This window comes from Neodothiora populina (genome assembly GCF_041146345.1).
Source record: "Neodothiora populina strain CPC 39397 chromosome Unknown canker_contig_8, whole genome shotgun sequence".
In the NCBI taxonomy this organism is placed as follows: domain Eukaryota; kingdom Fungi; phylum Ascomycota; class Dothideomycetes; order Dothideales; family Dothioraceae; genus Neodothiora; species Neodothiora populina.
In genome coordinates this window covers 1,938,104-1,959,847 of record NW_027191411.1, presented here as the reverse complement: position 1 = coordinate 1,959,847, position 21,744 = coordinate 1,938,104, and the positions used below count along the sequence as shown (strand labels likewise).

The following is a 21,744-nucleotide window of genomic DNA, read 5'->3' as shown; positions in this document are numbered from 1 at the left end:
CCGTACTACAGGATGTGGAGTGGTGGCGCCTCTTTATGTGGATAGCAAGAACATGTCGCGGCCGAGTCAGTGTGGGTACCTTGTTCTGTAATTCGCTTGTAGGCTAAGATTGCTCGGGGGTTCTTCTACGACCAAAGGCGCATTATAAATGAATGGCTAGCACTGGTATTAATGCTTTTCCGACATCGTCTATACTCACCAATTCATTTCTCAATTTTGTGACAGGGTAGCGCAGCCCTTCAAAACCCGACATGATTCTAGTATAGTGAGAACCGTATGTTCAGGACTGATATCAAGCCTTGCGCGGACGGCGCCACTGCGTAGAGCTCTTTTATATACCTGAGGAAGCAAGGTAGCTCGTGAGCCAAATGAACATTTGCGCACCCATGAACCAAACAGTCGGATTAAGCTATGTGCGGCTATCTTCCGCAATACCCTATCCAACCCGAGCCAATATAAAGTACTATCCTCCAGAGCCGACATAGAATGAAAGAGTGGGGGTTGGTAGTACGGGCGTAAGGTAGAACACAAACATCAGGCAGCCCTTCGATTCGTCGTCCGGTGACACCTACTGTAATTATCTTCGCTTGACGACCTGCCGTCTTCCTTGAGTACGTGCGTAGGAGACCGATTGAACAACCGACCGCAATCTATCGAGCACTGCCCCGTCAAGTTTCAACAGTCAACGTAGAGGTAGGGTAGTCATTGCGAGGGCATCCTTCACGCGATTTCTGCTCAATATAGTTGCCTGATCCTTTCGCAGTAACATGCATCGACATGGGCATAGAGCACTGTCATCTTGCTTGCTTACTTACTTCGGAGTGTAAAGCGAAAAAGTAGCAAAGGTCATTGGTTCTGTAGAAAGACGAGATCGAGATATTGTTCCGAAAGGAATAACTTGAGAGAAGTCCAGACCGATCCGGTGAGATGGATGAATCCTACCGATACACACACGACACCAACAGAGGCGGTCGAACATGCGGTCAGCCTGACCACCTCTTGTTTCTCGAGCCGAGTAATCAATGGCGTCTCGTCCAAATTCGGGGCCGGCTAGGACAACAGCGATAAAGCCCACGCTTACTCTTATTCTCCTAACCTTTCTTACACCACAAACGTTATCCGGAGCCCGGCGGCGGGTTCAGCGAGTAGGTAAGCCAATGAGAAAAGATGAGGGATGATTATGATGATGATAATGATGATGATGATGTTGGAAAGGTATATCGAGATTAGAAGTTCAGGCGTCCCAGTGTCATGATTAGACACATCCCGTCTGCAGTTGCAGTTCGTGCAACAGACTAATGAAACGAAGAAGGTCTTTTCCATGCGATCGGAGAATATGACTAACCAGGTATGAAGTGTGTTGCCTGATATCCCTGCCTGAAATAGACGTCATCGCCGAATTGTTTTGAAGAGACTCATGCCGTGCCTGATGTGTGCATGTACATGTACGTGATCCGGCGCCGAAATTTCTGAGCTCCCTGCAAGGCGGGGACGGTAGTCAGTCAGACTCGTGGAGTGGATAGAGGTGCAGCTACGGTACCTACCTAGCTAATGTGGTCTCTTGGATGGTATAGACCACTTGTGCTGGGCGCGGGCCGCCAGAGCCACGCCTTGCTCGCGATGACGAAAGTTGCCTATGCAACGTTCACGGCAATGTCTGCAATGATACCCCTGTACCTTGGCCGGCACAGAATGACTCATCTTCGACCGGGGTACCTTCTCACCAATAGTAATGCTAACGGAGGATTTAGCAAGCCAAAAGCCAAGTCGCGCACGGGATTGCTGTCAACAGGAGCCGTAGCGAGAGCCCGGTGTGCATACCGAACAAGTAAGAAGCTATCTTAAGGCAAGGTCAGGACACTTGTGTTGCCTGAACCAGAGCACGTTCCAAAATGTCGCTGGAACGAGACTAGAACAACCACAGAAAGAGTTGAATAGGATGGAGGGCAGGTACCTTAGGGAACGGTCATGCATGCATGAATAGGATGCATTCCGCGGCTGTGTCGCCCGGTGGTGTGGTTCATCTGCTTGTGTCGCAAGAATCAGTCAGCCGTGCGCAATGTTCCGTTGTCGGGACGAGACCGGATTCCTCTTTCCAACTAGCAGCACCTCAATTCAAACATTTAATTGACAAAGTTTATGGTGTGAGATTGTCATTATTCGAGATACTGTACTCAAGCGCACATGGTACGCGGTGAGTAGACATGACTGCGGAAACAAATCGTAGATTTAGGATACGACTGGGTTCAGGCGCCCCGAAGCTAGACTCTCTGGTGAAGGGACTAGATGACACGCTAAGAAAGAGTAACTACTTTACCCTACCTAATCCTTACCCGAAGCAAAAGTCCGAACGTGCTGGGAGGTAGGGCGATGGGATGCCGTGAGGAAAGGTGTCGGTGCAGCAAGAGAGGCAAGGTACAATATAGTACGATACAGTATGATGCTCGCTTATTGAATGGACATGGGACATGTACCTACTATATCCAAGGCTGCCCGCGTGGTTGTAATAGCAAAGGTACAGAAGGAAGTAGAAGTGGACCTTGGATCCACCTGCTCACATGGCAATAAACTACGGTACCACTATACCGTAGGGCCAGAAAAGAGTTCATCGCTTAAGATGCAAGTAGTGTACAGGACGACACTGACGGGAATGGCTGGCTGGCGTGCCGCATGCTGCTGCAACCGACTGCTTTGCCCAAGGTATCTCGCCTTATCTATTGACCGGTAGTCGCACCATGTACTCAACTGGAGCACGGTGGTACAGTAGCACACTGCCGTGTCCAAGATAATGGTTAGACAGTCGCCAACATGCAGGGCACCAGGCCAAGGGCATCTGTCACGTCTCGGGACCTTCTTTCCCTTCTTCTGTCTTCCTCTTCTCATCCCCTTCTCCATGTCTTGGTCATCGAGTAGGCACAATACACTAGTCTAGTCTGCCTATTTAAGGTGCTTACAGCAGAACAGGTACCGCTCAAGCTGTACCTACCTGCCCGATCTTAGGTATCCTCGAGCTACCTAACCTTACCTCACCTTGCCATACCTACCTTGCCTTTTGCATCACTGCGCCTTGGGAGACCCTGTACCTTGTCCCTCCCCCACTCCTCCCCAGGATTACATATCATATTATACTCATTGTCACATTACCTATCCTCGTCACCCTTCTTCGTTTGTGCAACGACTCCAGCGCCTCTCTAGTCTATACAATACATGTGCAACGCTGGCGACTGACTAGAATTAGTATTCATGTGTCGCGCCCGCTACCCTACTATATTTACAACTCTCCTCACCTTTCGCTTCGGACTAGTAGCAGGCAGCGTAGCGAGCCTATCTGACGCATAGCTGAGAAGTCGTTTGGCCCCGATCACTGGTCGCCCGCTCGCAAGTAAAAGCAAGCCCCTCTGCCACGGCGCCTTTGTGTCTCCGCGGCCTTGCATACCACCGAGCAAACAGTTGTACTCGTTGTTTCTTGACTTTCTGGCTATCTTCCGTCCTCGAATCGATCCAAGCATCCGGATATCTTCGCGGACAGCGATCTTACAGCATAACCACGGACCAGAGAAGAGCACAGATGACCAACAACACAAGATTGCCTGGGATGCCAGAAGTAAAACTGGTCCCACAGCCTCTCCTGTTTCACTTCATCAACGTCAATGAGGATCCCAAGGTAGCCGCCCAGCGAGGGCGGGTGAAGCGAGAAGTGCGGCAACACGTCATGCATAATCATGTACGGAAGAAGAACTGCAGCAGACAACAAATGCAGCAAGCACAACAGCAGCAGCGACGGAGGATGTTGGGCGAGAAGCAGGGCTGCGACCGCGATGCTGGGCACAGGAGGGCGGCTCAGCAGCAGGAGCAGCAGGAGCAGCAGGAGCGGCAGGAGCGGCAGGAGCAGCAGCAGCAGAAGAGGCGGAAGAGCCAAAGTGACAATCGAGGTGTCGAACGGCATGACTCCGTGGTTCAGCAGCTTCCTAAGGAGGAGCAAGCGCGCCAGCAGTACTCGTCGGGATCCGTCACCGAGGCTCTGACTCCTGCGGCATCCATCATCAGTACCAACACAAATGCCGTCGACGTGGACGGCATATCGACAAGTCATGCGGCGGATTCGTACTTGACACCTCTTTCCATTGCATCACCGTACTCGACCATCTCGACATACTCGGAAAATGTCATGATGCGTTCGACTTCAACGCAGACCGAGTGCAGCAGTTATGCCCAACCACCAGTCAAACAAGAAGAGATGGAAGCGGCCCACAGTGTCTCACTGACCTTCGACCCGCGTTCGCTACAGTCGCACCGTTTCGACCCTTTCGCATGTCTGCCGTTGACCGATCTCCATACCGATCGCCTCGCATGGTGGCATTTCCAGAACACGGTGCACGAGGATGCAGCGGCAGCGAAGGCGGCGGTGGTTCGAATACCCGCAGTGGAGCACATGGTGAAACGGCGGATGCTGGCCTACTGGTGGATCGCACTTTCCGACAAGGCGCACTTGCATGGTCTGATCTGTTTGATCGAGGCCAAGAGAGCGTACATCACGGGCAGGAAAGACAAAGCGAACTATCTGCACCACAAAGTACAGACCTCTGCACTTGTCCGGAAGGAACCGCAAGGTAAGCCGTTGACTACCCGCTTTCGCTTGACTTTGCGAAGAGAGTGACTGATGGCATGGCAGCAAACATCCGCCTCGTGGTCTTGATGTCTTGTCTCGTGGGACTGGCGTTGCACGACGAAGGACTGGATGCCGCCCAGATGCACATGGATTCCATCGTTCGATTGGTGACAGAAAAGGATGCCCTGTCTCAAATTGACAGAACGGCGTTTCGATTCATCGTCAGGAACGATCTCCGGCTGACGGCTGCGAGGGGCTATGACCGGAGGCCGATGCTGCCGTTCATACACAGATATCCATACCCAGAGTCAAATGCCCGGATCCGGCAAGTGGCAAAACATGGTGCCCAGCAGACGATGAAGCTATTACCGAGTCACCCCATGTACACAACGACACAGAAGGCGGAGCTGCACGATCTCTTCATCAAGCTGCATGAGATGACACAACTGTGTGATCTGGACGAACCCGCGCCCGAGGATGTCAACGCACTGGAGGGCGTCATGTATTGGATCGAGTATCACATGAGCACAATCTTCTTCGAGCAGCAAGACCACAACAACAACAACAACAAAAACAACAACAACAACACCAGGCAAGCCAGCTTCAACCCGCTCTTCACAATGGTGCTTGCAGCACAAGCATTTGCCAACTCTTGCATGCGGTTCCCTTATCATACATGGCAGTCAACGTCGCAACGACGGATACTGCGTCGATTGTACGATAGTCTCGCCATGGCATCGACACCGCGGCAGTGTTGCACACCGTTGCCGCTGACGGAGGAGTGGGTGGCGGCGAATGGGTCGATCGAGTCGCTCGAGTCGCTGTTGTGGGTCTTGTCGGTGGCGCAGAGCGTGGTCAGGAGGTTGACAGGGGGCGTCAAGGACGAACTCGCGGCACGTCGTCTTCTCAGCCAGCTCAACGACACGAGGGCTGTGTTACAGATTGGCGATGTGAAAAGCTTTGAGAGTTTTCTGCGGCGGTTCCCCTGGACAGAGCGGTTTTCGCCCAAGGACTGCGAGGTGGTGTGGGACGACATGGGGTGCTTTCTCCAGGGAACCTATCTGTGATTGTGATGATTCAGTCCTCAGCGCTCGAGACGGGCGTGTCGAATTTAGCCTTTGCTTCTTCTATCCATGACTCGAAGACCATGTAGCCAGCCTCAACGGCACGCAGCGGGACAGTGCGGGCTTGGGCGTCGTTGGCGGCGCTGGTGTCCATGGCCTTCTCTTTCTCTTTGCCTTTGCCTAGCCGAGGCTGCACGGGGATCCACGGCTGCGGATGACCGACAGGCGGTTCTCGAGAGTCCTCCTTGAGTTCGATGGCGACAGCAAAGGTGCACTCGCTGTTCGGCGGAAGCGGCCTGAGACGAGAGGAGCAAGTGGTGAGTTTGACCATTGTGGCCCTCAGCTGCTCCTGGAGATCGACAAGAGGCAGGATGAAGACACCTTCGTCCTGCTGGGCCTGGGCCTGACGCAGAGGGGTGGCCTGGTGCTCGGGTGGGACATAGGGAAAGAAGGAGACGTCAAAGACGAATCGCTCGAGCGGAGTGTCGTGTTTGTCGTAGATGACGACGACGACGCGGTCGACGCTGCCCTTGAGCAATTCCGCCTCGACTGCAGCGACGGCATCGAGGACGTAGGCGCAGACTCTGGGATGGCGGTTCTGACGCACGGCGAAGTTGTATTTGCGAGCAGACAGGAAGCTGGTCTCGGGGTAGATGGAGCGTTCGTAGAGGATGGTGTGGATGGCGACGCAGAGGAAGTCGGTGAAGGTGGTGGTGAAGGAGCGGAAGGTGACGATTGCGTCTACTTCATCCATGCTTATGATTTGTCGATGATGAAAGTGATGGTGATGGTGGTGCTGATGGTGCTGATGGTGCTGATGGTGCTGATGGTGCTGATGGTGCTGATGATGATGATGATGATGATGATGATGATGATGACGGATGTTTCATGTTGACTTGGCCGAGCTAGGAGAAAGAAAGAAGGAGAAGAAGAAAGGACATGATGAAGAAGCCATGAATTGCAACTACGGCACCAAAACAGCAGTTGCGACACACTCTGTGCCTTGCCGTAAGGGGCAGGAACGGAGCGCCGAGGCACACGGAGGGGTAGTTGTCACACGAGTCATGGATGCGACCTTTTCGTCTGCATGCCGTGATGTGGTGACAGGATGACAGGATGACAGAAGCCTATACGAGTCATGACGGATAATGCTGACAACCTTGAGGGCGGGGCTCTTATCGGGCCAGCGATAAGCAGAGCGAACCCTTGTTTCTTTGTTCAGACTTCAGACGCGCTTGAGTTGAGTTGACTGTATTTGGGCAGGAATTGATTTGATCAGTACCATATCCTTCATTCTCACACAGACCCAACACGTCACAAGACTTATTGCAAGAGTCCTGCCTGTCACTCTCTTCTCTTTCTCTTCTTTTTCTTCTCTTGATCCGACGCTACGAAACTCTTGATCCGACGATATCCTCGGCCATCTCTGCCTTTACTCTCTGTCTCTAATATACTCACAAGAAAGAAACAGAAAGAGAGAGCCTCGTTCGATCATCTCCCTTCTCTGCCGGTGTGATCACGACCAATCACACCTGCAACTGTCTTGTCCTCAGAGCTGTCGGGACAATTGTCACATCACATCACGGCTGGCCTGAAAGTCTCAAGGGAAAAAAGTCTCTTTCTCTTCGCGCCTTCCCTGGATTAGTCGCTCCTGCTGCAGCTGCATGAGAAAGCCCACAAAAGCGGCAAGAACGAAAAACAGCAGAATCACCAAGGATGGAACAGGAGATTGTGCGTCTCCTCGCCGACACACAAGCATCACAGGAGACTCGTCGCAAACAGGCCGAACTGCAGCTGCGCCAGCTCTACACCGACGATGGCTTTGCCGCAGCGCTCATCTCCGTCGCCGCCCAGGCACAGCTGCCCATCCAGTCCCGCCAGTCGGCTCTGCTCTACCTCAAACGCTATCTGCAAGAGGTCTGGTCGCCAACGCTAGACGAGTTCAAGGGCCAGGTGTGCATACGCAATGACGACGAGAGAAAGAGAATCAGACACATGGTGCTGGAGCTGTCGACGAGGGAGGGACAGGACAGGAAAATCAAGTCTGCCGCCAGTTCCGTCGTGAGCAAAATCGCCACTGCCGACTTCCCTGACCAGTGGCCTGAACTGCTGCCCACCCTGCTGCACGTCATCAACACGGGCGCCGACAGCCAGATGCACGGCGCGCTCAGAGTACTTCAAGACCTCGTCGACGACTGCTTCGGCGAAGAGCAGTTTTTCAGAGTCGCCCGAGACCTGGTCCTCACCGTCTACAACGTCGCCGTCAACGACCAGAGATCCGCCATCCTCCGCGCCCTCGCCGTCTCCGTCTTCCGATCCTGCTTCGACATGCTCGAGATGGTCATGGAGGACCACAAGCTCGCCGTCAAGGCCTTTGCCGAAGAGACTCTGGCCACCTGGTCGCCCTTCTTTCTCGCCACCCTCAAGTCGCCCCTGCCCAATGCCCCGATCGAGGGAGAGACGGACGCCGCCACCGCCGAGCACTACCGCGGTCTTGTCGCCCTGAAGCTGCAGGTGGTCAAGGTGCTCATGCGCGTGCGCTCCACCTTCCCCGCCGCCTTGTCGCCTCAGACGCCGCAGCTCTTCTCCGCCACCTGGGACGAGCTGAACATGCTGAAGCCGCAATACCACCTCATGTACATCGAAGAAGACCGTCAGGGCCGGCTCGAGGATGCCGACGGTCTGCCCTACACCCTGGATTTTCTCGTGCTCGAAGAGCTGGATTTCATGCAGGCCTGTCTCCGCGCGCCTCCTGTGCGCAAGGAACTCGAGCAGCAGCTGCGGAACGCCACCACCGCCGACACTTGGCTGGCCGAAGTCATGCGCCTGGCCGTGGCGTATGCACAGATCACCAACGAAGAAGAAGGCCTCTGGGAGATCGACGTCAACATCTTTCTCGCCGAAGAGTCCAGCGTCACGGCAAACTACACGCCGAGAGCAGCGTGCGCCGACCTGGTGGTCAAGCTGGGCGAGTGGCAAAACGCGGGAGCGGTGCAGGGGCTGCTGCACCACACTCACGCTCTTTTCGCCTCGGAGAGCAGCTGGAAAGCCAAGGAGTCTGCGCTGTATCTGCTGAATCAGCTGCTCACCGACATGCAGGAGGGCGACAAGCAAATCACCCCGGACGCCGCCCATGCCTTTCTCCAATTCACCAAATACTCGATGCAGCACGAGGACAGCTTCCTGCGCGCCCGCGGCTTCCTCGTTGCCGGCAGTCTGATCAGGACGTCTGGAGATGCCCTGCTCCACGTTGCCGCCTCCTTTATGGAGACCTCGCTGCAGGCCATCGCAAACGACCCTTCGGACGTGGTCAAGGTCTCCTGCATCCGCGCCTTGCAGTCGTATCTTGTCGCCACTCCAGCCTCGACCGCTGTGCCGCTGCAGCCCGCCATCATCGCCGCCATCTCGGAATACCTCTCGCAGCAGGACCTCAGTGATCTCGACGAGAGCGAGGACATCATGATTGCCATTGTCGAGACGTTGAGGGACGCCATCCTGCTGGACACGTCAATCTGCCTGACCGGACAGGGTCTCGACGTTCTCTTCACCGTCGCCCAACACGGCGCGAGCAACTTCCAGCTGGCCATGCTCATCACCGAGACCTTTGAGGAAGTCACTTCGAACCTCGCCGCCACCGGTCCCGAGGTCTACGATGCACTGTGTCGCAAGGTCTTGCCCTCTCTCTCCGGTGCCTTTGACCTGGCCACGCTGACCGAAGAGAGCGATCTCACCAACGTAAGTGCTGTCACTGACTCTCCTGCCCATCAAAACAAAAAGAAACAAAAAAAAACAAAAAAAAAAACTGACACGCATGCACAGCTCGCTGCCGAGATGCTTTCTCTCTTGGCCGAATACGGCTCCACCCCTCTGCCTCAGAACTTCATCGTGACCACCATGCCCAAACTGACCCGTCTCCTTCTCGAATCCAACGAGGAGGAGCTGCTCAAGGCGGCCACCAGTGCTGTCAAATTCATGCTCGAGCATGACCCCGATCAGATGTTCTCATGGCACAACGCAGACGGCAAGTCCGGGCTCGAGGTCATTCTGATCATCATCGATCGTCTGCTCAGCCCCCAGGTCGACGACAATGCCGCCGCCGAAGTGGGCGGGCTGGCTGCCGAGCTCGTGGAGAAGGCTGGCTCAGAACGCCTGGGTCCATACTTGACTCAACTCCTGGGCGCCGTCGCTGTGCGCCTCTCCACGGCCGAAGCCGCACAGTTCATCCAGTCTCTGATCTTGGTGTTTGCCCGTCTGTCCTTGATCTCCGCCCGCGAGGTCGTCGACTTTCTCGGCCAGCTCGCCATCGGAAACGAGAACGGTCTGCAGGTCGTGCTGAGCAAATGGCTCGAGAACAGCGTGAACTTTGCCGGATACGACGAGATCAGGCAGAACGTCATGGCCCTCTGCAACCTGTACAACCTACATGACCCGAGACTCTCACAAATCCACGTCAAGGGTGAATTAATACACAACCCGAACGCCTCGGGCAGGATCATGACGAGATCCAGAGCGAAACAGATGCCCGACACCTATACAATCATCCCTGCATCCCTTAAGATTGTCAAGGTACTTGTCGAAGAGCTGCTCTCTGCATCGGGCAACTCGGCACGCCAGAACGCGCTGGACGCAGCAGCAGCCGCCGAACTCGAAGCCGAAGAGGACGAGGATGGCAATGCCGACAGTGACAACGGGGACTGGGAAGACGAAGCCGACGGCGGATTCTTGGATCTTGGTTCCGGCATGACCAAGGAACAGCTCATGGCATACGCCGCAGACGATGGACCTGTCGGACGCAGACAAGACGATGAGACTCAGGCCTATCTGCTCGACTTCTTCCGCGCACAGGCCCAACGGCCGGAGTTTGGTCAAGTCTTTGCCGCCCTGACGCCGGATGAGCAGGAGAAGCTGAGGATGATGGAGGGTTGATCAGATCTAGGTTGGATTTAAAGCCCTGAACCTCGCTCGTATGGACGAGTGATGTCAGGATGCGGATCATTTGGCGGCTTATTATTTTAGTGATAGCGTTCTTAGCACATTGGCCATAGCATAGCATACATTAGTAGGCCTCCCGGGAGTTGATGTGGACATGCCATGACAACAACCACCTGCATACAGTCGAGATCCTCCCCCACCTTCCACATTGACTCTTAGTCAGCCTTGGCGCCGTCTTGTGCCATGATTAATCGCCGTGACGAGTACTGAACAACTACGACCATGTCTTTTCTTGTTATATGCCTCTAGATGGACTCGCCTAACTATCGGTTGAGTCAGCGCCGTCCGCAAGCATGTCAGGGTATTGAACTTCGACAAGATCCGTCTGCGGTTGAGAGTAGCTTACTGAATCTTATTGTTCATAACATACAGAATGCACCAAGCGCAAACGCAAATGCGATAAGCAACTACCATGCGGCAGATGCCAACGATTGAAGCTAGACTGCACTCGAGAGACGGTCCGGTTGAGGAACCTATCTGCGAAGAACGCCGACGAGATATCCTTTCTGCATTCTCTCCGAGACGACGTGATAGGCGGCTCTGTCAATCCGGATGCCGCGGTTGTGCGTAGGATCGACCAGCGCATATCATATCTGCAGTTCGGCACCACGGAAGCCATTCGTTCTCCGTCTGCCTCCACTATTCAGAGAGGAGACTCATCAGCAGCAGCAGCGTCGTCGTTGTCGACGTCAAATTCATCTGATTACTTTCAACCGCTGCCTCTACAAGCTTCCCAGCAGCAGCAGCAGCAACAACAGTCCGAGACAGACCCATCATTGACACATCCTGCAGGACCCGCAGCACCCGCTGTCCTGTCCGCAGAGCCCAAAAACACAGATGCTTCCATCCTGACTGCTCTGGAGTACATGGCATGGGGCCGAAGCTTCGGAGGCTGTTACCCTCATCGGACATGCGCTTGCCACCATCACTACAATGGTCGCAGCGGCGGCAGCACGAGCAGCAGTAGCATCCTCACCTCCACCGGCAACACTTCGTTTCCTACTGCTCAATCTCGGAGTCTGCAGCGTTTGGTCTTGGGGTTGCCTGATGCTGCTGTGGCGAAAAGACTGGTCGAGTTTCATCTCAAGCATTTGGCTTGGCATCATAATTGCCTCCATTCTGCCGCCTTTCTGGAAACTTGTGAAGCCTTTTGGAGGAGCGGGGGCACTTGGTCCAACGAGCATCCACAATGGCTTGCGTTGTACCTTGCTGTACTGAGCGTAAGTGTTCTAGTGATCCTGTCGTGCAGTGCAAGTTGTTGTTCTCATCTGACTCTTTGCAATTCATCTGATTGCCGTTCATTCGTCCAACCGCTGACATTTGGACCAGAGCACTGTATACTGTGCACATAATAGTCGCAAGTTCAGCAATGAGCTGGGCATTGGTGAGCTTTGTCCATCTAGGCGCAAGCATGCCATATGCTCACATCCTCTCCAGATCTCGGGCTGCTGTCCTCGCGAAAGCTGTTCACCGACATGATCGATGTCTTGTACTCGGAAGACTTTCTCGGCGACGTGACTCGTAAGATTTACATCAGTCTCCGTTCTCATCCAAGACTCTTGGACTAACACGGCGACAGTTCATTCTGTGCAATCAATCGTTATATCCACAGAAGTCGCCCACAACCTTGGCTTCAGTCAACTCAATGCTGTTCTCATTGGCGCTGCAATCCGAGTGGCGCAATGTCTTGGTCTGCATAAGATTGTCAACAGGGAATCCAATGAACTCAGCCGACGGACTCACTGGAACGAGCTTGTAGATCTTGAGGTTGGCAAGCGCGTTTGGTGTCAGATGGTCATTCAGGATTTGTTTGCCATCCCTTTCAACGACACTTATGGTAGTGAAACCCCATATATATCTCTGTTCTTTGGTTCTAGGGTCCGTTGACGTCCGATACAGGCATTTTACCACCCTATTGCTCTACTGATCTGCCGATGAATTGCGACGACGATCTAGTGCCCAAGGATCCGAGCATACCGACTGTTTCGTCGTACTGTCGCGTGCTGTCTCAACGTGAGTACTTTCTGTGTTCTGCAGCATGAACCTTGTTCACTCTTTCTCTGAAAGCTAATCTCCTGCATAGTGGCTCTCCTCATGCCTGAACTTGCCGAAGGCCTGGGGCCGGTCAAACAGCGAAAGCCGCTGCAACAACAATATGAGCACGTTCTTCGTATGGACCAGAAGATGCGCGAGATGGTCAGACAGATCCCATCTTTCATGCTTCGGGAAGATGCAACAGACCAGTCGAGAGCGCCGTGGCTTAGCATCGCAAGACGTAGTCTTGCGATTACTGCAGCTGACAAGGTAAGCTATGTTTCTGCCATTCTCATTGTACGGATAGAGCTTACTCGAATAAGATCATAATGATACATCGACCCTTCCTTTTCAGAGCCTTTCAGTCTCCCGTGAACACATCGTCGTACAATTACACAAGGAAAACATGTGTGGCGGCGGCCATGACCATCCTGCGCGAACACGCCGCTATCGCAGCCTCGGACGACCTGTCTATATGGACGCATACGGCATTCTGCATTACAGCTGCTGTGATACTGTGTTTCGAGGTGTCCTATCGCATCGCCACATCTACCAACAACGGCGCGTCTCCTCAGTATGGACAGGCTAGCGGAGAGGGGAACGATGATGCAGACATTGAGACTTATCGCACCGCAATCCAAGCAGCGCGAGACCGATTGCTGGCACGCAGGGAAGATGTTCTGGCATCTAGAGGCGTGACGTTGATAGATGTCATATCTCTCGAGCGGGAGCAGAACGACTCTTCCGACTCTGCTGCTGCATCCGCGTACGGCGTCAACGACGGCACTGCAGTCGGCGGACAAGGAGCAATCAAGGCGGAGCGCAGAACAAAACTCATCAATCTCCCTCGAGTCGTCGAGAACTTCTTTGCGGTCAATAACTTCGAATATCTCGCGTCTCAAGGGATGTTGTCCACGAACACCGGCCTCAATTCTCCAACAGCTGTCAACGCGCCTGTACCACAGCAACAACATCACAGTCTCAACTCATCAGCCCCTTACGAGTTCAGCATAATGAGCAATCTACAGCACGACGTACCAGCGACAGGACACTTCCTCCCCCTTCCGACCCCTGGCGGCAACAACAACCTACAAATCCAAGAAGACGACGGAGCAGAGCAAGCAATGGACCTATCAGAAATGCACGACTTCGACGAATGGTTCAACAACACGTTCAACTACGAGACCGTCGTTGGCGGCGGCGGCAGCGGCGGGGACGGGTATCAGTAGTGATGATGATAGCAACGACAAAAGTATGATCCGGTATCTAGTCCTTCACGAATTCGAGAAGCAAACTTGTCTCATTCCCTGTCTTAACCACAAGGTCGTGCGATGATACACCTGCACAGATCTAGTAGTGCATGTCCTGCGCGGACAAGCGCCACTGCGTGGAGCCCTCTCTTTCGTCGGCTTTATAAAGTGATCAGAGCAATGGGATCCTACGCGGACGGCGCCCACTGCGTGGTGCCTTCTTTTCTTCTACTCGATAGCCACCATTCCGAGCACTCCTGACTCAAATCAAATCCTCATACGAGAACGGAAGTACCCTAAGCGAAGCGAAGAAAATCAGCCAATCCACCATGGCTGCTTCACTCCTAACTGCTGTCTGAGATGCGCTATTTCGTCAATATCACAATATGCATATCTATCGTACACTGAACCATACCTTGACCTTCGCAAGACTCTTCTTCTCTTATTGATGGGATCGTTCTTAGAATAGGAATGTATCCCGACCTTGACCCCAATACCGTACGAGTAGAGGCTCGAAGACACAGTAACCCTGTCCGTTCGTCCAGGACAAACGCCGTTCTTTCTGATCAGAAGAGAAGGAAGACTCTACGCGAGACCTGGGTGCTTTTGATATACTACAGTAGTAGCCGCTGACTTGGCCGAGGGAATGGAGACGAATGAATGAAAGGCTCCACGCAGTGGCGCTGTCCGCGTAGGACTGCTATCCCCCTACTTTCGACGCCTTGTAGAACAGAAGAGTCAGGCACCACGCAGTGGCGCCGTCCGCGTAGGACTAGTCACCTCGACGCACGTCTCGTCACAAAAGTCAAGTGGTGGCGAAAATGATGGCTATTAATGCTATCTTGTTTGTTTCATGATCTTCAAGAGGCTTTGGTTTTTGCTTCTTATGAACGACTTCCAAACAAATCTGCGTTGTCATGCGTGACTCCAGCTCCCCCGCCTCCATGTAGTACCGGATTGTGCAGATTCAACCAAAACAAAAAGGTAAAAACTCCATTCCCCAATATATTTCTCCACTGTCCAGTAGTGTAAAACGACGAACGCGAGAAGAAGAAGGAAATCTTTCGTGCCCCGCTCTCAATCCCGACATGTGCTTTCTTACACCTGGACCTCGACACGGCCCTCGTTTCCGGGGGCGCCCTTGGCGAGGGAAGGAAGGAGGCTGTGAGAGAAAAAAGAGTCAGCGGGAATTCGTAATGTCACAGCAGAAAAAACTCACTAGGTAATGTCGTCCCAAGGGTGACGGTAGAGACCGGTGCGGAGTCTCTTCTGGTCGAGGAAATGGGCAATCAGACCAATGGAACGGCCGAGAACGAACAGACCGTTGAGGACACCCATCTTAAGGTAGTCCTCGGCCTCCTCGGGGGAGAAAGCGCCGCAGTTGCGCATAAGATCGACAAAGGCAACAGCAACGGCACCGTCGACGTTCAGGATCAGGTTGTCCTTCTTCGAGGTGGTGACGGTCTCGACGGCGATGGCGTAGTCGAGAAGAGGAGTCTTGGGGAAGTTTGCGTGCACAAAGTCCTTGACGAGAGAGACACGGAGATCGGGGTTGTTGCGCGACTTGACACGGTGACCGATACCGGGGATGAGCTTGTTCTCCTTGCGCATCGTGTCGACAAAGTCACGGGGAGAAAGACCCTTGTCGTAGGCCTTGGTGAACTCCTCAGCGGCACCGTCGAGGGCACCGCCGAAACGAGAACCAATGGTCAAGAGACCAGAGACGAGAGCAGAGATCAAATCCTTGCCGGCACGAGTGGTGATGATCGTGTTCATGGCACCGGACACAGCGGGACCGTGATCGGCAGTGAGCATGAGCACCATCTCGAGGAATCTGCTGGCAAAGTCGGGCAGTCTGCGGCGGAACCACAGGAGAGACATGACACCACCGATGCCGATGTTCTCCTTGAAGACCTCGGAGATGGGCATGCCGGCGTAGAGGAGCTCCTGGCCACGGTCGTCGGAGATGGTCGAGATGAAGGCAGCGGGCTTGCGGATGAGACCGAGCTCCTGCGCCCAAGAGTAGTCGATGGGGATCTTGGGCACGGCGGGCTCGGGCTGGGGCTTGATGGTGCCGTCGGCCACGAGCTTCTGGTAGACGTCGGAGAGAGCAGCGGGGAGATCCTCAAAGGTGTCTGGCACGTGGAAACCAGCCTCCTTCATCGCCTTGTTCTTGGCCGAGGCAGTCTCGAGCTGCGAGTTGGCCATGGAGCCGGCGTGGCCGAACTGCACCTCCGTCTTGAGCATGCTGGCGACGGTGCCGATGGCCCAGGCAACAATGGGCTTGGTGATGCGGCCCTCCTTGACCGCCTCGATGACACGGTACTCCTCGACACCACCGACCTCTCCGAGAAGCAGGAGGATCTTGATGTTGGGGTCCTCCTGGTAGCGGAGCATGTGGTCGATGAAGGTCGTGCCGGGGTATCGGTCACCGCCAATGGCAATGCCCTCGGCGACGCCGTTGGTCGTCTGCTCGACAATGTTGTTGAGCTCGTTGGACATGCCGCCGGACTTGGACACGTAGCCGACGGAGCCGGCGCGGTAGAGCTTCGAGGCGACAATGTTGTCCATCATACCTCCAGTGTTTCCAATCTTGAACATGCCGGGCTTGATGCCTCCGACCGTGGCGGGACCGATGATGGTGACGCCCTTCTTCTTGGCGACGTGGAGGATCTCGCGGGCGCGCTATCTCAAGTCAGCACTCGTAGCTTCTTTTTCCTTCGGACAGACTCACTCTCTCGGGGACACCCTCGGCGATGATGGCGATCGTCTTGATCTGAGGGAACTCCATGAGCTCCATGGTCGACTGGAAGACGGAACGAGAAGAAGCAAAGTTGACGACGGTGTCGACGTCCGAGTGCTTGGCCATGGCCTTCTCTGTCGACTGGTAGACGGGCAGGAGCGTCTCGCTGGTTCCCCAGTACCTGTTTTGTTTGTGTTAAGTCCCTCTTTCTTGTATGTCTCTGCATGAATACGCACATTTTGCTGACGAATTGACCGCCAAAGGTGTAGATGATACCGGCGACCGAGGGAGTCTTGCGCTTGCAGATAAAGTCAAAGTCGAGCATGCCCTGCACCGCCTTGGTCTGGAGACCGTAGACGAAACATCTCGTCTTGGGGTGGAAGAGAGTGTGCTGCGGCGTCGGGCTCAGTGCTCGGCTGGGAGCAGAGAAGCGGGTGATGTTGTCGTTGGGGCCGGCGACGGGGGTGCCATTGGCACCGTTGGGCGCGGAGGTCGAGGTGGCGGCAGGCATATTTGTGTGTCTTGCTGTCGTCTATATCTCAGCTCAATCGGATGCGGAATCCAATCTGGAGATGGAATTGATCAGCAAATGTGTGTGGTTGATGACGATGATGATGATGACGATGATGATGATGATGATGATGATGATGAAGAGAGACGAGAAAGGAGAGAAATTCAAATCAAGTGACTAAGATAAGGTAGACTGTAAAAAGGGAAGTCGCGTGGCTGTAATAGAAGCTGTGACAGGTCCGGCAAGAGCTCTGTGGGAGCTCTCTGGGACATGGAGATTTTCAAGGCTGCAACCTTTTGTGTGTGGGGGAAGAGCAATGCTTGAGGAGTTGTATATAGCTGGGCGACGCGACACTTACTGTTTGGAAATATAACAGTGATAGAGGGACAGAAGGGGGAATGGGAGGGAAAGATAGAGAGAGGGGAGGGGTGTGAGAAAAACAATGGGTCAGAGAGTAGACAGCGGGAATGGTATAGAGAGAGAGAGGCCGGCTTGGGCAGGGTTAGGCAGGCAGGGTGAGGTGAGGAAGGTACTGTACCTTTCTTTGTGTTGAAAGCAGATGGCCAGAGAGCAGGACAATGCGAACTTGTGGGTGAACAACGAGGCTGGCTTGCTCTGAAATGGAACAGAACGATAATATCGACTCTTTCTGCTTGACACTTCTGTAATTCCTTCTTTCGAGGTGTTGTTCAACAAAGTCCGAAATAATGCAAGCTGTACCCGCCGAGTTCCCAGTTGAGCGTTAGCGTGACGAGGCAAAGCTATGAAAAGCTCCGAGCATTTTGTGGAGCGTTAGGTTCAGGTTCCTGTGGCTTCTTGTCAAGAGAACAGAACACCGCGACCGGACCCCGAAAAAGACCCCAAATCCTTCCCTCTGGACCCCCTCAAATCGTCCGACTTTTGCTCATTCTGTCCCACTCTGCTCCGATTGCCGCTCGTCGCTCGCCGCTCACTGGTGACAGCTTGCCAGAATGACAGACAGGGAAAAAAAAAAGCTCGGGTCTCCTCATTTCTTACCTTTGCCGGATATTGCGATGCAGCTTGGGAGCCTTGGAAAATCGAACCATTTTTTTTTTTTACTTACCTGTAATTGAAATTGCGATACCACCATAATCTACCTACCTGGGCAGGTTTGGTTGAGCAGATAATTACCTTACCTTTCCCTCTTGTATCTTCTCAGAGACAACACTATTACCATCAATGACAATAATAAAGTCCTGATTGGTGGGGTTGCAAGATCCAGGGTACTGTACAGTGCAGCTCGGTGAGTGGAATGCACTGCACTGTTCGGTAAACAATCCAGTACGGTACAGTAGCTTACCCCACGCGACCGAGTCGACAAGGCACAACGGTAGGCCTTAGCTCGTGTTGAGCCATCCTGCATCCTGCTTGTCACTGTACTGGGGTCAGCGACAATCTGTTGCTTGTCAATAGATATCAATAGATGTCACCGTACCTCTGGTCAAGAGTCCCATCCGGTGGCCAACGATATGTGTATGCACCGTGATGCGTGTTCAGTGTTCACCCGTTTGCTGCCACAGTGATTCCAGTGACTCGGTGAATTGGGTCAAGACGCCGATCTAGCACCCAACAAGATTAGAGACAGCCCGACGACCGCCCCGCCCGCTTTAGCGTCAATTTCGAGTGCTTCCGGCAAGGGGAGGGGGCTCATTTTCTGTCCATTTTTTGTAGAGCGCTTAGCTTTAGCCACCTCACTCGGTAGCCCTGATGGACAGGAAAGGCCAAGCTCCATAATTCAATAATTCCACGTCTCAGCAAGAAAGAGAGCTTCGGCTTCGGCTTCAGCTTCAGCTTCAGCTTCGTGCCGCCCGAGAGAATCCTGGAAAGCTCACCTTTTGCGTATTGTCGTAGGAAATTGTCCGAGCAACAAAGCCCTTGAGTCGTCCCCTCCATACCTCTACAACTTTATTGTCGTCGTCGTCGTTGCTTCCATTGACCATTGACTGTTCCATCTCTTATTTCTTCGGACTTTTTATTCTCCCTCTCTCCTCCATCCATCCGGTTCACGAGTTTCTCTTCTTCTTCATCAGCCGCAGGTATGTAAGCTTCAGCTCCTTCCGTTTCCCGCATCTTCGGCAGCCGAATCCAGAATCGTCCAAGAATTGTTCCAAAATTGGGTGCAACCTGCTGCAGAGTCATTCGAATCGTGCCGAAGCGAAGAGTTGCAGCTTCGGACTTTTTGATCGCTTTGCTGGAGATTGTGTGGAATCAGCATGATCCACCCGGTTCGTGTGGTTGTGTTGAGCTCCGAGGCCGAAGACATTTGGACACATGCCGAAACACCACCTTGATCTCTACCACCATCATCGGTTCTGATTCCAGCCTTGCCTCGCCTTGCACTGCATTCTCCATTCACTCGCACCCTTTCTCTTCTCACCACCTCGTGCACTTTGCTCCTTCTCTCTGTGCTGTAGCCTCGAGACTCTTCTCAAACCCCTCTCTTGCTCACCATCTTCTCTCCGTCCAGATCTCGAACGTAAAAAATGTCCGCAAAGTCGATTCTCGAGGCCGATGGCAAAGCCATCCTGAACTACCACCTCACGCGAGCTTCAGTCATCAAGCCCACTCCTCTACCGCCTTCGTCGACCCACAACCCTGCCCCCAAGCTTGCCTCTCTACACTTTCCCGAGGACAAGACGGTCAAGGATGTCCTCGACCAGGCAGAGGTCACCTACCCGTGGCTGCTCGTCTCTGGCTCAAAGTTTGTCGCAAAGCCCGATCAGCTGATCAAGAGACGAGGCAAGAGCGGTCTCCTCGCCCTGAACAAGACCTGGCCAGAGGCCAGAGAGTGGATCGAGGCACGCGCCGGCACTCTGCAGAAGGTTGAGCACGTCGAGGGCTACCTCAGACAATTCCTCGTCGAGCCCTTTGTTCCTCACTCGCAAGACTGCGAATACTACATCAACATCATGTCCGTCCGCGAGGTAAGTCGTTTGAATATTGTTTTTGATTTCATTCACCAGAAAAAAGAAAGAAAAAACAGAGAGGGTTTTTTATTATTATTACGCAAACGCGAAAAGGGGAGGAAATTGCATTGGCCCAAATGTGTTGGCGCTGCTTGCATGTGAAAGTCACGTTTGCGCAGGCGGTGGCTTCACCCCGGCTATTTTACCGCCGGATCAATGGAGCAGGAGCACATGGGCGGATCCACCCACCCACTCTGACCCTCTCCTCCCCCAGCAAGCACGCTCCATCCTGACTATCCTCCCTCTTGTGCTTCACCAAAGTATCGGTGCCTGCATTAGACCACTCTCTCCCGATCGTGATGCTGCGGATCTACCCGTCTGCAATCTCACAAGCTTTCCCTGATCATCACCCTCGCTTCGTTCTAGTCGCCGCATCACACGCTTATCCATCCCCTTTTATCTATACCAGCCTCGCTAATGCCTTGTTCCAATAGGGTGACTGGATTCTCTTCACTCACGAGGGCGGTGTCGACGTTGGTGATGTCGACGAGAAGGCCGAGAAGCTCCTGATCCCGGTCGACCTCTCCGAGTACCCCTCCAACGAGGTCATCGCTTCCACCCTCCTCTCCAAGGTCCCCCAGGGCGTGCACAATGTCCTCGTTGACTTCATCTCCCGCCTCTATGCCGTCTACGTCGACTGCCAGTTTACTTACCTCGAGATCAACCCTCTTGTTGTCATCCCCAACGCCGACGCCACCTCTGCAGAGGTTCACTTCCTCGATCTCGCTGCCAAGCTTGACCAGACCGCCGAGTTCGAGTGCGGTGTTAAGTGGGCCATTGCCCGCTCCAACACTGCCCTCGGCATCACTGCTGCTGCGCCCAGCAAGGTCACCATCGATGCTGGCCCACCAATGGAGTTCCCCGCTCCTTTCGGTCGTGAGCTGACCAAGGAGGAGGCTTACATTGCCGACATGGACGCCAAGACCGGTGCTTCTCTCAAGTTGACCATCCTCAACGCCTCCGGCCGTGTCTGGACCCTCGTCGCTGGTGGTGGTGCTTCCGTCGTCTACGCCGATGCCATCGCCTCTGCTGGTTTCGCCGGTGAGCTTGCCAACTACGGTGAATACTCTGGTGCACCCACCGAGACCCAGACTTTCCACTACGCCCGCACTGTCTTCGACCTGATGTTGAGGGCTCCCATGCACCCCGAGGGCAAGGTCCTCTTCATCGGTGGCGGTATTGCCAACTTCACCAACGTAAGTTTTATTTCTCAGCAGCTGCAGCTACTCCGTGTCTAACGCTCGTCAGGTTGCATCTACATTCAAGGGTGTCATTCGCGCTCTCCGCGAGGTCGCTCCTCTGCTCATCGAGCACAACGTTGCCATCTGGGTGCGTCGTGCAGGCCCCAACTACCAGGAGGGTCTCAAGAACATCAAGAGCGTCGCTGTCGAGCTCGGCCTCAACATGAAGGTCTTCGGCCCCGAGATGCACGTCTCTGGCATCGTCCCTCTCGCTCTTGTCCCCGGCAAGTACCACGAGGGTATCAAGGAATTCAGCGCTTAAGTTCGTAGATTCTAATTGACTTTTTGATTTCGCTGGCTGGTGGCGAAAGAC

General features: G+C 54.0%; 6 protein-coding genes across 8 annotated transcripts; 4 read left to right on the top strand and 2 right to left on the bottom strand.

Annotated features, from left to right (window-relative positions):
- Window positions 1–3,568: 3,568 nt before the first annotated feature.
- AAFC00_007111 (uncharacterized protein) lies at window positions 3,569–5,676 on the top strand (the record flags this gene model as incomplete). Of its 3 annotated transcripts, none has more annotated exons than XM_069347174.1 (2): window positions 3,569–4,610; window positions 4,673–5,676. In XM_069347174.1, the coding sequence occupies 2 exons, from the start codon at window positions 3,569–3,571 to the stop codon at window positions 5,674–5,676; spliced, it is 2,046 nt and encodes a 681-aa protein (XP_069200048.1). The 3 variants fall into 3 exon arrangements, with proteins under 3 accessions (XP_069200048.1, XP_069200049.1, XP_069200047.1); XM_069348589.1 differs by having other exon boundaries at window positions 3,596–4,610; XM_069347855.1 differs by having other exon boundaries at window positions 3,755–4,610.
- Window positions 5,677–5,686: 10 nt separating this feature from the next.
- Window positions 5,687–6,427, bottom strand: AAFC00_007110 (uncharacterized protein; the record flags this gene model as incomplete). Its single annotated transcript, XM_069347173.1, has 1 exon — window positions 5,687–6,427. The coding sequence occupies one exon, from the start codon at window positions 6,425–6,427 to the stop codon at window positions 5,687–5,689; it is 741 nt and encodes a 246-aa protein (XP_069200046.1).
- A 962-nt stretch (window positions 6,428–7,389) lies between these two features.
- On the top strand, window positions 7,390–10,599 carry AAFC00_007109 (uncharacterized protein; the record flags this gene model as incomplete). The annotated part of the gene is made up of 2 exons (XM_069347172.1): window positions 7,390–9,408; window positions 9,493–10,599. The coding sequence occupies 2 exons, from the start codon at window positions 7,390–7,392 to the stop codon at window positions 10,597–10,599; spliced, it is 3,126 nt and encodes a 1,041-aa protein (XP_069200045.1).
- Window positions 10,600–10,914: 315 nt separating this feature from the next.
- On the top strand, window positions 10,915–13,928 carry AAFC00_007108 (uncharacterized protein; the record flags this gene model as incomplete). The annotated part of the gene is made up of 8 exons (XM_069347171.1): window positions 10,915–10,966; window positions 11,038–11,885; window positions 11,995–12,049; window positions 12,103–12,186; window positions 12,245–12,502; window positions 12,565–12,678; window positions 12,749–12,969; window positions 13,023–13,928. The coding sequence occupies 8 exons, from the start codon at window positions 10,915–10,917 to the stop codon at window positions 13,926–13,928; spliced, it is 2,538 nt and encodes an 845-aa protein (XP_069200044.1).
- Window positions 13,929–15,047: 1,119 nt separating this feature from the next.
- AAFC00_007107 (uncharacterized protein) lies at window positions 15,048–17,203 on the bottom strand (the record flags this gene model as incomplete). Its single annotated transcript, XM_069347170.1, has 4 exons — window positions 15,048–15,111; window positions 15,169–16,634; window positions 16,684–16,873; window positions 16,929–17,203. The coding sequence occupies 4 exons, from the start codon at window positions 17,201–17,203 to the stop codon at window positions 15,048–15,050; spliced, it is 1,995 nt and encodes a 664-aa protein (XP_069200043.1).
- A 2,504-nt stretch (window positions 17,204–19,707) lies between these two features.
- Window positions 19,708–21,693, top strand: AAFC00_007106 (uncharacterized protein; the record flags this gene model as incomplete). Its single annotated transcript, XM_069347169.1, has 3 exons — window positions 19,708–20,148; window positions 20,625–21,386; window positions 21,439–21,693. The coding sequence occupies 3 exons, from the start codon at window positions 19,708–19,710 to the stop codon at window positions 21,691–21,693; spliced, it is 1,458 nt and encodes a 485-aa protein (XP_069200042.1).
- Window positions 21,694–21,744: the final 51 nt, after the last annotated feature.